Raw genomic sequence first — 13,281 nt, 5'->3', positions numbered from 1 at the left:
CCCAGGGACACTGCCCTCTATTAAAGAAGTCAATGGAAAAACAGCCAACACTGTGGTGCTTGATCTGGTAAAGCACATGATGAATTCTGCAGACATGTGTAAGACTGAATTTTATCACATTTTACAGGAGCATGTAGGATACAAGCAGATTGTTACCACCCAGCAATAAGCATCTATTTTAGAAGGAACAACAGACTTTGTGTAGCAACAGTGACACCTAGTGGCCATTATGTTTGTTGCATTTGTTCTAGCTGTAAGGTGAATTTCTTATCCTGGCCTTGAGCTACAGCTAATTGAAGAACAGTTTACTTTACAGTAAACTGTAAACATATAGCAGCATTCATCATGGTGTTTAGTATTCCATGTAGCATGCAGCATATGCCCCTATGTGTTTATACAGTAGCATTAAATCAGACTAAGTGTAGTATCCTTTTTTTTTTCTGGTACAATTTTTTATTAGAAGTTTTCAAGAAATAAGAACAGCTGCAATAATCCCACGTAGGGGATATAGACAAGGAACATAACATGGCACAGTTAGAAAGTGCACATTAAAAGGCATATACAATAGTGGGAAAAAACAAGCAACAATAGCCCTCTAGTCAACAAAAAGTAACTGAGCAGTAATGCTCGGGAAATAAGGCGTGGAGTAATCCACTAAATTGTGGGGAGTAAAACTAAAATCGGGGACACAAAAATAAAACAAAAAAAAAGGGGAGAGAAGAAGTGAGCGCAAAGAAGAAGGAAAGAAATAAGGAGAGAGCGTAAGAGAGGGGACAAGAGAAAGGGAAAGGAGGGGAAAAAAAGGGGGAAAAAGAGAGGGACCCCCAGGTCGGGAGGGTAGGGGAGTCAGTTAGCAAGGCCTAGGATGAACGGATGCAGGGTGGGAAGAGCATAGGACCACCAAGGGCCTCAAACAGGGATGGACTGGCCATAGGGACTACAGGGAGTTTCCCGGTGGGCCGATGGCTCAGTGGGCCGTTTTTTAAAACAGAGATGCTGCTTGGAGGACTTTTTTTAACGCCCTGGCAGCGCCCCAGTGTGAAAGCACTCAGGCTTTCACACTGGGACTGCAGCGGAAGCATTTTCAGTCGCTTTACAGGCGCTATTTTTAGCCCAAAAGCGCCTAAAAAACGCCTCAGTGTAAAAAGGGGTCCTACACTCACCCCCTCTCTTTTACACTCACTCTCTTTTTCTTACACTCACCCCCCTCTCACCCCCTTTCCCTCAACCCTCCCTCTCTCTCTCACCCTCTCATGATATATAATAATGGATGTAGGGGCCTTTTGGTGGGCGTGATTTTTCGCGGGGTGGGGGCAGCATTTTATTGAATTAAAGTGGGCCGGTCTGGATGAAGTCCAGGGCCAAATTTTTGTCCCAGTCCAGCCCTGGCCTCAAACCTTGAGGAACTTGGCATGGGTGTCATGAAGAATACTAGCCATCTTTTTGTTAATCATGAGAGTCGTCAATATGCTCTTCATCTCCACAAACGAGACAGTCGGCTTTTTCCGGGCCCTTGCTATTACGCGATTCGCAGCGATAAAGTATCCTTTTTTTTTTTTAATAGTTCTATTGTCACATGCGAATAATTATACAGTGAACACATGAAAATTGACATAGTAGTAAAAAAAACATCAAGTATAAAGTGTAGTATCTTTATATACAGATAGCTAGATTCTGAAAGACCGCCGCATCTTTAAGGCGGCGTAGCGTATCGTATTTACGCTACGCCGCCTTAAGTTATATAGGCAAGTACTGTATTCACAAAGTACTTGCCTCCTAACTTACGGCGGCGTAGCGTAAATGCTAAAAGCACGCCTAATTCAAATTAGGCTGAGGGGGCGTGTTTTATGTTAATGGGGGGTGACCTGACGTGATTGACGTTTTTTACGAACGGCGCATGCGCCGTCCGTGTACATATCCCAGTGTGCATTGCGGCAAAGTACGCCGCAAGAACGTATTGGTTTCGGCGTGGACGTAAATTACGTCCAGCCCTATTCACGGACGACTTACGCAAACAACGTAAAATTTTCAAATTTCGACGCGGGAACGACGGCCATACCTAACATTGGCTACGCCACCTAGGGGGCAAGTTTATCTTTAGGCGGCCTATCTCTTACGGAAACGGCATATCTTTACTGCGACGGGCGCACGTACGTTCGTGAATAGGCGTATCTAGTGATTTACATATTCTACGCTGAACTCAATGAAAGCGCCACCTAGCGGCCAGCCTAAATATTGCACCCTAATATAAGACGGCGCAAGCCGTCGTATCTTAGATAGGTTTAAGTGTATCTCTGTTTGAGAATACACTTAAACTTAGGACGGCGCAGATTCCGAGTTAGGTCGCTCTTTGTGAATCTAGCTAAGAGTGTACAATTGCTATTGTGACAAAAAAAGACAATAAAATGTTCTTCCAAAAATTTGAATATATTGGATGCAACAGGTACACACCTCTTACTTTGGGGCAACTGTAAAAATGCAGCAACATCCTATTGTTTACTTTAAAGGAAAGCATTCTGTGATTGGAGGAGGGAGAGTAAGAGGGAGAAACAGCACAAGGAACTTACCAGATACAGGTGAAACTCGATGAATATCGTGCAAAAGTTCATTTATTTCACTAATACAACTTAAAAGGTGAAACTAATATATGAGATGGACTCATTACATGCAAAGCAAGATAGTTCAAGCCGTGATTTGTCATTATTGTGATGATTATGGCTTACAGCTCATGAAAACCCCAAATCCACAATCTCAGAAACTTAGAATATTGTGAAAAGGTGAAATATTCTAGGCTCAAAGTGTCCCACTCTAATTGACTAATTAATCTATAACACCTACAAAGGGTTCCTGAGCCTTTAAATGGTCTCTCAGTCTGGTTCAGTAGGAATCACAATCACAGGAAAGACTGCTGACCTGACAGTTGTGCAGAAAACCATCATTGACACCATCCATAAGGAGAGAAAGCCTCAAAAGATAATTGCAAAAGAAGTTGGATGTTCCCAAAGTGCTGTACCAAAGCACATTCATAGAAAGTAATGTGGAAGGGAAAAGTGTGGAAGAAAAAGGTGCACAAGCAGCAGGGATGACCGCAGCCTGGTGAGGATTGTCAGGAAAAGGCCATTCAAAAGTGTTGGGGACTTTCACAAGGAGTGGACTGAGGCTGGAGTCAGTGCATCAAGAGCCACCACACACAGACGAACCCTGGACATGGGCTTCAAATGTCGTATTCCTCTTGTCAAGTCACTCCTGAATAACAAACAACGTCAGAAGCGTCTTACCTCGGCTAAAGAAAGAGACCTGGTCTGTTGCTCAGTGGTCCAAAGTCCTCTTTTCTGATAAGAGCAAATTTTGCATCTCATTTGGAAACCAAGCACCCAGAGTATGGAGGAAGAATGGTGAGGCACACACTGCAAGATGCTTGAAGTCCAGTGTGAAGTTTCCACAGTCTGTGTTGATTTGGGGAGCCATGTCATCTGCTGGTGTTGGTCCACTGTGCTTCATTAAGTCCAGTTCGTAAAAAACGTCAATCACGTCAGGTCACCCCCAATTAACATAAAACACGCCCCCTCAGCCTAATTTGAATTAGGCGCGCTTTTAGCATTTACGCTACGCCGCCGTAAGTTAGGAGGCAAGTACTTTGTGAATACAGTACTTGCCTATATAACTTAAGGCGGCGTAGCGTAAATACGATACGCTACGCCGCCTTAAAGATGCGGCGGTCTTTCAGAATCTAGCTATCTGTATATAAAGATACTACACTTTATACTTGATGTTTTTTTTACTACTATGTCAATTTTCATGTGTTCACTGTATAATTATTCGCATGTGACAATAGAACTATTAAAAAAAAAAAAGGATACTTTATCGCTGCGAATCGCGTAATAGCAAGGGCCCGGAAAAAGCCGACTGTCTCGTTTGTGGAGATGAAGAGCATATTGACGACTCTCATGATTAACAAAAAGATGGCTAGTATTCTTCATGACACCCATGCCAAGTTCCTCAAGGTTTGAGGCCAGGGCTGGACTGGGACAAAAATTTGGCCCTGGACTTCATCCAGACCGGCCCACTTTAACGCAGCCGTCTACCAGGAGGTTTTGGAGCACTTCATGCTTCCTTCTGCAGCATAGGCGTGCGCACAGGGTGTGCCAGGTATGCCCAGGCACACCCTATTCACCCTGTGTAGTAGAGATTCCCCCTACTGACCTGGCTCCCCCCGAAGCCCTGCTGGCTTCCCTCCTCTCCTGACAGCTGTGGCTGCAGGATGTTTTAGGATGAGTGGGGGAAAGGGCCAGTAAATATATAATTTACCAACCCCAAGAGAGAAAATTAAACTGCAGCAGAAAAAAATAGGTCTACTGCTCTGCCAGGCAGGACTGTGTTGTGGGACAGAGCTGTGTAAATGGACAAAATTACAAATCTTTTGACAGGTAAAACAGCTAACCTATATGTATTTCATCTGTGTAATTCGTTGCTTGGTTGGGGCTCACCTTCAAATATGACAGTATTACTAAGCAGGAAAAATAATTCACATTTTAATGCTTATTTCAAAAAAGTTTTTTTTTATTATTTGAAACTTTTTTGTAATTTTACTTTTACTTTCACAGTCATTAATGGCCGAACTATAGCAGAAAAAGATACATTGAATGGAATTACAAGAAAACACCAGAAGAACTATGAAGAGGATGTTAAGAATGCAGAGGTAATGTATCTTTATGGACTGTATCGATGCATATACTAAATACTGCTGTACATGTCAGATATGGAGTGTAGCACCCTGATGTTTAGGCAGGGTTGCTCTTAAATTTATTTGCCAAGTGATAGTTGCCTTGGTCAATTGCTAGGAGGTCAACTGACTTTGCCCTAATTCTTAAATTGCTGAACTTCTCTCTTCTGTTGCTAGGTGGTCGGGTACCTGGTGGCATTAGATAAGACAAGGGCATTGCAAGGACAGATTAGGAGTATATGGGGTATCTCAGCCAACGGGCAGGGATTTTCTTGAGTCCTTTGGCCTGCTGGGAGAGCCTATTTATTTGGGTGGAGTCAGGTGATGAGGGTTCTGTGCCACCTGGACGGCTGTCTAGGGTGGACGTGTGTTGTACTGCCCTGGGCTGCTAGGTCAGAGACCTGAGGACCACCCCGCCCGCCTTTTGCTGCAGGTGAAAGGCGGGCGCTAAAGTTTTCAGAAAGTATCTGCACCAATACGTTGGCAGGGAGAGGAGCCCCCACTCTGCAGTGGAGGATAAGGAAGTGCCTGGTTGTGGGTTGGAGAAGAGTTCGGAAGTACTATGGAAGATGTATGCTCCGGGTGTCGACTTTGAGCAAGTCAAAAAGCATTCTGACTGGCACCGGAATGTGGTATACACCAAAGGGTAGTCTTGCCATGTACATGGCTGGAGGCTATGAGGCCTTGGGACTGATCTACGGGAAGTGTTCCGGTCTGGCTACACATCTGAGGCCTTGGATCATCTGTAGACGTTGCGGGGAACACCTGCTTGAGGTAGTCTCACCAGCCCAACCTACACGGATACTACAAGCAGAATGGTACAAGTATGTCGCTATCCCAGCTGGGAGTGATATTAAGGGTTCACCTGCTAGTTGGGACTGTGGCTTGGGGTGCAACCAGAAGTGATGGTTCTGCCAGCCGGAGAACCTGTCGTGGTTGGAGGTAGAGGGGAAGCTGTCACCACTAAGGGACCATCCACCTTGTTATCGGGGACCACTGTGAGTAGCTGAAGCAAGTACCAGAGCAGTGCTCTCACCAACCGGGGACAGTGAAGAATTGGGAAACTTCAGCAGGTGTCAAGCCAGGGACCCAGCCATTGGAGGTGATGCTTGCAGAGTAGTATTGTCTGTCAAGCCAGGGACCAAGCAGGCTAATGGGGTGATGCTTGAAGAGTATGTATAAGTGCCAAGCTAGGGACCCAGCAGGGACAAAGGGTTGACGCTTAACGAAGATACTGTGTGAGAAGTTTGGAAGAGCTCAGGGCATCCAGTGGCAGTGGATCAGCAAGTCTAGTGAGAGAGACTGGGAGCTCAGTTAAGTGAAGATCTACAGGAAGAGATTGTAGAGGAAGTACAGGAGTTTGTTACAACTTATGTAAGAAACTGATACAAGACTGTTGCTATAGGAGATAACGATCCTACTCGTGCAGATGTGGTGTCTTGCGGGATGCCTTTCCCTGCATGGCTTTCTACCTGTAGAGATCTTGTAGTCTGCCAATTAACATTGCAACTGCTAAAGGGTGTCCTGGCCCTAACCCTCTCTCCCACAGTTCTGAAGTGTCTGGCGCCCATTAATCTACCTTGCGTTGCACCCACCATACCTTGTAACCCACTCTATGTAGAAGGATGTCAGCTGTCCCTAAATCTGGAGGTCCCCATTAGGCCTGGAGAGGCCCGGGACTTGGCTACAGGAGTATAATCGTATAGGTGCCAAACAAAGAAAGAAAATTGGTCTGCCAGAATCAAAATCCATTTCAGATGTGCCTATTGTGCTCAAGAGTAAAACATTATGAAGGTTTATTCGCCCAATTTAAGGCCTAGCCTCCCTTCTGCTTAACTACTTTGTCCAAGAACCAATCAAACTGTAATCACACAACCGCCAAAAAAACAATTAGCCAGATTCAGGTAGGGGAGCGTATCTTTAAGGAGGTGTAGCGTATCGTATTTACGCTATGCCGCCTTAAGTCAGAGAGGCAAGTACTGTATTCACAAAGCACTTGCCTCCTAACTTACGGCGGCGTATCGTAAATGGGGCCGGCGTAAGCGCGCCTAATTCAAATGAGGATGGGGGGGCGTGTTTTATGTTTATGTGTTTTATGTTAATGTTTGGTGACATTTGGTGGCATGCGCCGTCCGTGTACATATCCCAGTGTGCATTGCTCCAAAGTAAGCCGCAATGACGTATTGGTTTAGACGTGAACGTAAATGACGTCCAGCCTCATTCACGGACGACTTACGCAAACGACGTAAATGTTTCAAATTTCGACACGGGAAAGACGGCCATACTTAACATTGACTAGGCCAGCTAGGGGGCAGCTTTATCTTTACGCGGCGCAACTCTTACGGAAACGGTGTATCTTTACTGCGCCGGGTGCACGTACGTTCGTGAATCGGCGTATCTAGTCATTTACATATTCTACGCAGAACTCAACGGAAGCGCCACCTAGCGGCCAGCGTAAATATTGCACCCTAAGATACGACGGCGCAGGCCGTCGTATCTTAGATAGGTTTAAGTGTATCTCAGTTTGAGCATACACTTAAACTTAGGACGGAGCGGGGGGCGTGGCCTGACTGGCAATGGAGTAGGAAGCAGGGCGCCGGAGCTCCTCTCGCCGATTCTCCTGCTTCACAGCCTGCATTACCCGTCGGGGTTGTAAAGAGCCCACAACGCTGCCAGACGTCTCCGGGACCGGAACGGAAGATGTCCCCGCCGAAAAAGCCGTCCGCAGCGGCGGACAAGCTGGCCAAGTATAGACATGGAGGTGAGGAGGAACAGGCCAAAGATGGCGCCGACGGCCCCTCGGGAGAAGGGCGCCATGCGGAGGATACGACGAAAGTGCTAGAGGCAATAGCTACGCTGCAAAGCACTCTCACCACAAAGATAGATGAGGTGAAGATAGACATCTCCCTCATGAGGCAAGATCTATCCACGGTCCGGGAACGAGTCACCGAAACGGAGGCCCGAATCAGCGCGGCAGAAGATGTTCTGATACCTCTGCAAGAAGCCACAGAGGACATACAGCAACAGATGCGGCGGCTCCACGATCATCAAGATGAAATGGAGAACAGACTGCGCCGCTGTAACTTGCGGTTCATAGGCATTCCTGAGAGAGCGGAAGGCAGGGAGCCTGCGGAATTTCTGGAGAACCTCCTCATAGGTGAATATGGGAGAGATGCATTCTCAGTGATGTTTGCGGTGGAAAGGGCGCACCGCATACCAGCAAAGCCCCCACCTGAAGGAGCACCCCCCCCGTACGTTTATAGCCAAGTTCCTGAATTTCAGGGACAGAGACAAAATCATGCGTCTGTCAAGAGAAAAGGGGAACATGAAGATGGGTAACGGACACGTGGCGGTGTTCCCGGACTTTTCCACGGAGGTGCAGAAGAAACGAGCGCAATACCAGGATGTGAAGCGTCGCCTGAGAGTGCTACACCTTAAGTACGCCATGCTGTTCCCTGCAAGACTCAGGGTAGAGGAAGACGGAAGGGCACAGTTCTTCGATACTCCTGCTGCAGCTGCAGCGTGGCTGGACCGCAAAGGAAGGCAGGCATGAAGCCTGTTACGGTGAATCGTGAGTACTGTTTTCTGGAGATGGCTGGGGCTTTTAGTTCCCCTATTTGGGGCCCGAATGGATAGAGCCTAGGCGAGAAGAATTTCCAGGCTTATTTTCTGTTTATTTTGTTTCTTTTACCTCAGTTTTGACTGTCCCAGACCCCTCGGTCTCTCTATGGAGTTCCCCCCCCCCCTCTTTCATACATGTATTACATGTGGGCCCCAGCCCCTGACTCGAGAGCCGATGGGCCTTGAGCCGCTTATTCAACGTCTGCTGACATTCGCTGCGGGCTGTGAGACAGGGATGGGGAGGACTTAGACGCATATAGAACCATAAATCAGAAAAGGGGGGGTAACAGAAGAAGATGTGCAGGACGTTGATGGCAAATACTAAAGTTTGCCCCGGATGGGGGGCCTGTTTTTCTACGAACATATCTATACACATAACCCCTGGTTTTACAGTATGTCTGCGGACGAACAATGGATCCGGAGAGGTCACTCTGGAAATGGCGGGGAGGGTACACAATGCAACACACTGCCGGGCGGGAGGAGCGAGGCCCTAAATTGTTGAGGTTTTCCCTTTTTAATTTGTGCTTCTCTGGCTAGAGAGCATGGGCCCCATCACCCTTTGTTTCACCATCATGGGGATGTTAACTTTGTCCGGCTCCGATTCCATGTGTTGCTCAGTGAACAACCGCCCCCACGTTTCACATTGGTTTTATAATGTACAGTCTTTAATGGAATTCAAGATGTGTGCCTCCAGTCGGGACAACCCGCTGGAAGAACTGATCAGTCGTTATTTTGTGTTGGATACAAGGTTGGGGGATCAAATGCTCACACCAGGTTGGGGAGGTGATGGGCTGGGAGGGGGGAGGGGGGAGGGGTGTTGGTGGGGCCACCGTTGTGACCCAAATAGGTTTTTGAGATGTGTACAATGGTCTAGAGATGTAAGGGGAAATATACAGGTTGCTATAACGAGAAGGGGAAACCCGTGTGTTAATGCGGTAATGTGCCTGCTGTATTTTTATGCTACCCTGCTGATCCGACAGTACTACCCCAGGTGACGTCATGGCATCAATTAAATTTCTGACGTGGAATGTCAGGGGGATGAGAAATAAAATCAAGTGCACTGCAGCTCTGGCCTATTTAAAAGCACAAAAAGCTAATATAATGGCATTGACCGAGACGCACGTCACAGGTCATCTGCAGGCAGCGCTAAAGCGCCCCTGGATCGGCTGGGCGTATCATAGCACGCATACCAGCTTCTCCAGGGGGGTGACATTACTAGTGACGAAGGCCACCCCATTTGAGTTACTGTCCTTGGAATCGGATCAGCAGGGAAAATATGTCTTTGTAAATGCCCGTGTGGGAGGGGCCCCTATGCTGCTGATAGCGTGCTATATCCCCCCCCCCGTACAGCTCGGAGGTCGTCACGATGGGCTTGGCATTTATGGCCAAATACACGACGGTCCCGGCTGTATGGCTGGGGGATTTTAACATGACCATGGATCCAGTCATGGACAGACCAGCACAGGTGGGCGGGGATCCAGGGGGGCCCAGAATGACAAGACTGGGCCGCCTGGTGAAGGAATTCGCCTTGACAGACATATGGAGGCATAAAAACCCAGAGACTAGGGCATACACGTGCCACTCCACCAGCCATGCCACAATGTCCCGTATAGATTACATCCTGATATCAACGCCCCTCGTGCCCAGGGTGGAGGGGTGGGGTTTGCTCCTAGAGCCTTATCAGACCATTCACCATGTTGGATGCAGATGTCCTTGCGGAGGGAGGCCCCTGGAAGGGTGTGGAGATTGAACCCATTTTGGTTGAAAGCCCTGCAAGATCACGACAGCATAGAGCGGGTGTTAAAGTTCTGAACCGCTGGCCATGGCAATTAGGGCAAGTCCAGATGTGATAGGCCTCAGAAAGGGGGATACATGGGAGAAGATAGGATTATATGCAGATGACACTGTCCTATATCTGGCAGATCAGGGACCATCACTAAGGGCAGCTCTGCTTATAATAGAAGAGGCGGGTACATACTCAGGGTTAAAGATTAACTGGGACAAGTCCCGAATTCTTCCGCTAGATCAGTTTCCCCCTCAGGCGGCGTCCCCGGAACTACCACTACAAAGGGTGGCGGAAATTAAATATCTCGGAGTGAGCGTGACCAGGAACCCCAAGGATTATGTCCACCTGAACGTAGAACCCCTATTTGCCATTATTAAAGCACGAACGCAGGCATGGGCTAGATTACCCCTGGGAGTAATGGGCAGAATAAATTTAGTGAAAATGATTTTATTACCCAAAATACTATATATGGTGTGGCACGCCCCATTGTACATACCTCTGAAAGTGTTTAAACAAATGGAAGCGCTCCTAAATTCATTTGTGTGGGGGTCAAGTCGACACAAGTTGGCGTGGCATATACTTAAAAATCCCATATTGGAGGGAGGATGCTCCCTTCCAGATCTGCAAGATTACTATATTGCGTCGCAATTGTCCCACGTTTACCATTTTAATACTTCAGAAGCACAGAGGCATAGAGCGTTAGTATGTAACAGACCAGGTAGCCCTCTCCATACCCCGGTACAGGCTATATTCAGGACAGGACATGGAGGGTGTAGGACGGCACACTTTGGGGCCGACATGCTGTTACATCAACAGAAAATCTGGGATATAGCCCTTAAAAGAATGGACAGAACACACGTGCACTCTCATTCGCCACTGTGGAGAAATGGAAGTCTACCAGAGCTGGGAACAGTTCCGGACCCGGGGATATGGGCGGCATATGGAATACTTTACCTATCCCAGGTCCTCACTGAGTCAGGCCCTAAGTCCTTTACGCATTTACGGGAGGAATTTTCTCTTCCACCCCAATTTATTTTTCGGTATCTGCAGCTTCGGCATGCACTTAGAACACAAATGGAACAGGTAGCTGTGGATTTGAGTAGGCCGCGGGTGCTGGATGTTATTTTTGGGGCAGAATCAACAAAACTCACATCTAACTTATACTATACAATCCGACTGGAAAAGGTAGGCAAGGTGTCACAGACAGCAAAGACGAAATGGGAACGGGACCTGGGACAGATAGATGACACTGACTGGGGTGAGATATTGGAAGGAGTAAAGACGTCGTCCCCCAAACTCTCGGACAGGCTAACTCAGCTATATATAGTTCATCGTGCTTACCTAACGCCCAAGAGATTAGCTAAATTCCAACCCACACGGAGTACTGCTTGCCCCATGTGTGCTGCTGCTGGGGCCTCGTTCTGCCACTTACTGTGGCAATGTCCAGACATACAGGCCTACTGGTTGCAGGTAACGAAGTTCCTACACGACAATATGGGATCACCGGTGGGGATGGACCCGAAGTTATGTCTGTTGGGGCTGGTCCCAGACGTGGACATAGATAAGTACCAGAACATCTTTATATGCGAATCGCTATTCATGGCTAGAAAGGTAGTGGCCAAGGCATGGATGAGAGATAGGGCCCCAACATTGGAGGACTGGAAAAGGGAGGTGAACACCACCCTTCCCTATAGAAAGATGATCTACATCCAGAGGGGGCGCCCACAGAAGTTCTCCAATGTTTGGGACAGGTGGATGGCGGATGGGGAAACATGTACGGAGTAAATCTCAGGCAAAGGAAAAGGATATATGGAATTGGGGAGGCATGGTCGATCTGGTGATTGTATAGGGTTTGTGGAACGTATGGGGTATCTTCTCCTAAGAGTAATAAAGTTGAACCCTTGTAAAAAGAAACGGATGTGATCCGATATATGAACATACACTGTAAATTGTATAACTGTATATCTGCTTCAGGCATCGCTTAATGTTAATCACGTGCCTAACATGTATGTGCCTTTTATTTGTAACATCTCAATAAACTTGGTTTTGAAGTTAAAAAAAAAACTTAGGACGGAGCAGATTCCGAGTTACGTCAGCGTAACTCTTTATGAATCTGGCCAAATGTTCCTTCAACTAAAAAGCAGCAGGTGGCAGAAGAGGCACTTACTTTCTTTTTTTTACAAATAATAGGTTTTATATTTACTTCCAGTAAGGTGACAGGATCAAATTAACCTCTCGTTAGCAGTCACCTGATCTGTAACGCAATGTACAACAAATTAGATGTACAGAGGATCTGGAAAGTATTCCCAGCACTTCAATTTTTCCACATTTTGTTATGTTACAGATAGTTGTGTAATGAATACCTCTTACTTTAAATTTTAAGTATAGGTCTACTGATATAAAACATTCTATTTAGTTTAATTTGTTTCACCTCTTATGTTAAACAAAGCAATGAAATAATCAAAGTTTTCTGATTTTAGATGGAACTATTTGGCCGTGAGCTAGAATTAAATGAGCTAGATTACATAGAAGAACCCAAAAGAACAAAAATATCAAAGAGACTATCCCAAGCAATAAAAAGACGGACAGACGCCCGCTATACAGCTACCATGAAAGCAGGAGGACAAAACTTGCCAAAAAATGTTACCTACGTAGATCAACTATAGGTTACAATTAATGTATGCCTTTTTCTATTGCAAAATGATTGCACTCTTTTTTTTTTTAAACTCTAGCATTTGCACTACACAGTAAATGTGTTGAAAGTATGACCAGTGTTTCTGTATGAAATGTATTAGTGTAACCACAGGCAATAAACACTGTCTGATGATGTTTATGATTAGTCTCAGATCTTTTCCATTTTTTTCTCCTGGATTTCATGCTTTAATTAAGGACCTTGCCTGTTTTTCAGACTTGGGCCCAGATTCTGAAAGGACTTACGACGGCGCAGCGCCATTTACGCCATCGTAAGTCCTAATCTGGGCCGTCGTATCTATGCGACTGATTCTTAGAATCAGTTACGCATAGATATCCATTAGATCCGACAGGCGTAAGTCTCTTACACCGTTGGATCGTAACTGCAATTTTTTCCCCCCCGCTAGGTGGCGCTTCCGTCGATTTCCGCGTCGAGTATGCAAATTAGCTAGATACGAAT

At 46.5% G+C, this 13,281-nt stretch overlaps 1 protein-coding gene across 1 annotated transcript in view; it reads left to right on the top strand.

Moving 5' to 3' along the window:
* Window positions 1-12,968, top strand: part of LOC120927742 — a 73,709-nt gene extending 60,741 nt beyond the window's left edge. The window contains exons 17-19 of the mRNA XM_040338630.1: window positions 6-98; window positions 4,605-4,699; window positions 12,611-12,968. Coding sequence (XP_040194564.1) covers window positions 6-98; window positions 4,605-4,699; window positions 12,611-12,796 — 374 coding nt within the window. The 3' untranslated portion in view covers window positions 12,797-12,968. The remainder of the gene's footprint in view (window positions 1-5; window positions 99-4,604; window positions 4,700-12,610) is intronic.
* Window positions 12,969-13,281: the final 313 nt, after the last annotated feature.

The sequence above is a fragment of the Rana temporaria genome, chromosome 2, assembly GCF_905171775.1.
Source record: "Rana temporaria chromosome 2, aRanTem1.1, whole genome shotgun sequence".
NCBI lineage: Eukaryota > Metazoa > Chordata > Amphibia > Anura > Ranidae > Rana > Rana temporaria.
Note: the sequence above shows the minus strand (reverse complement) of the source record. Positions and strands in the feature narration are given on the sequence as shown.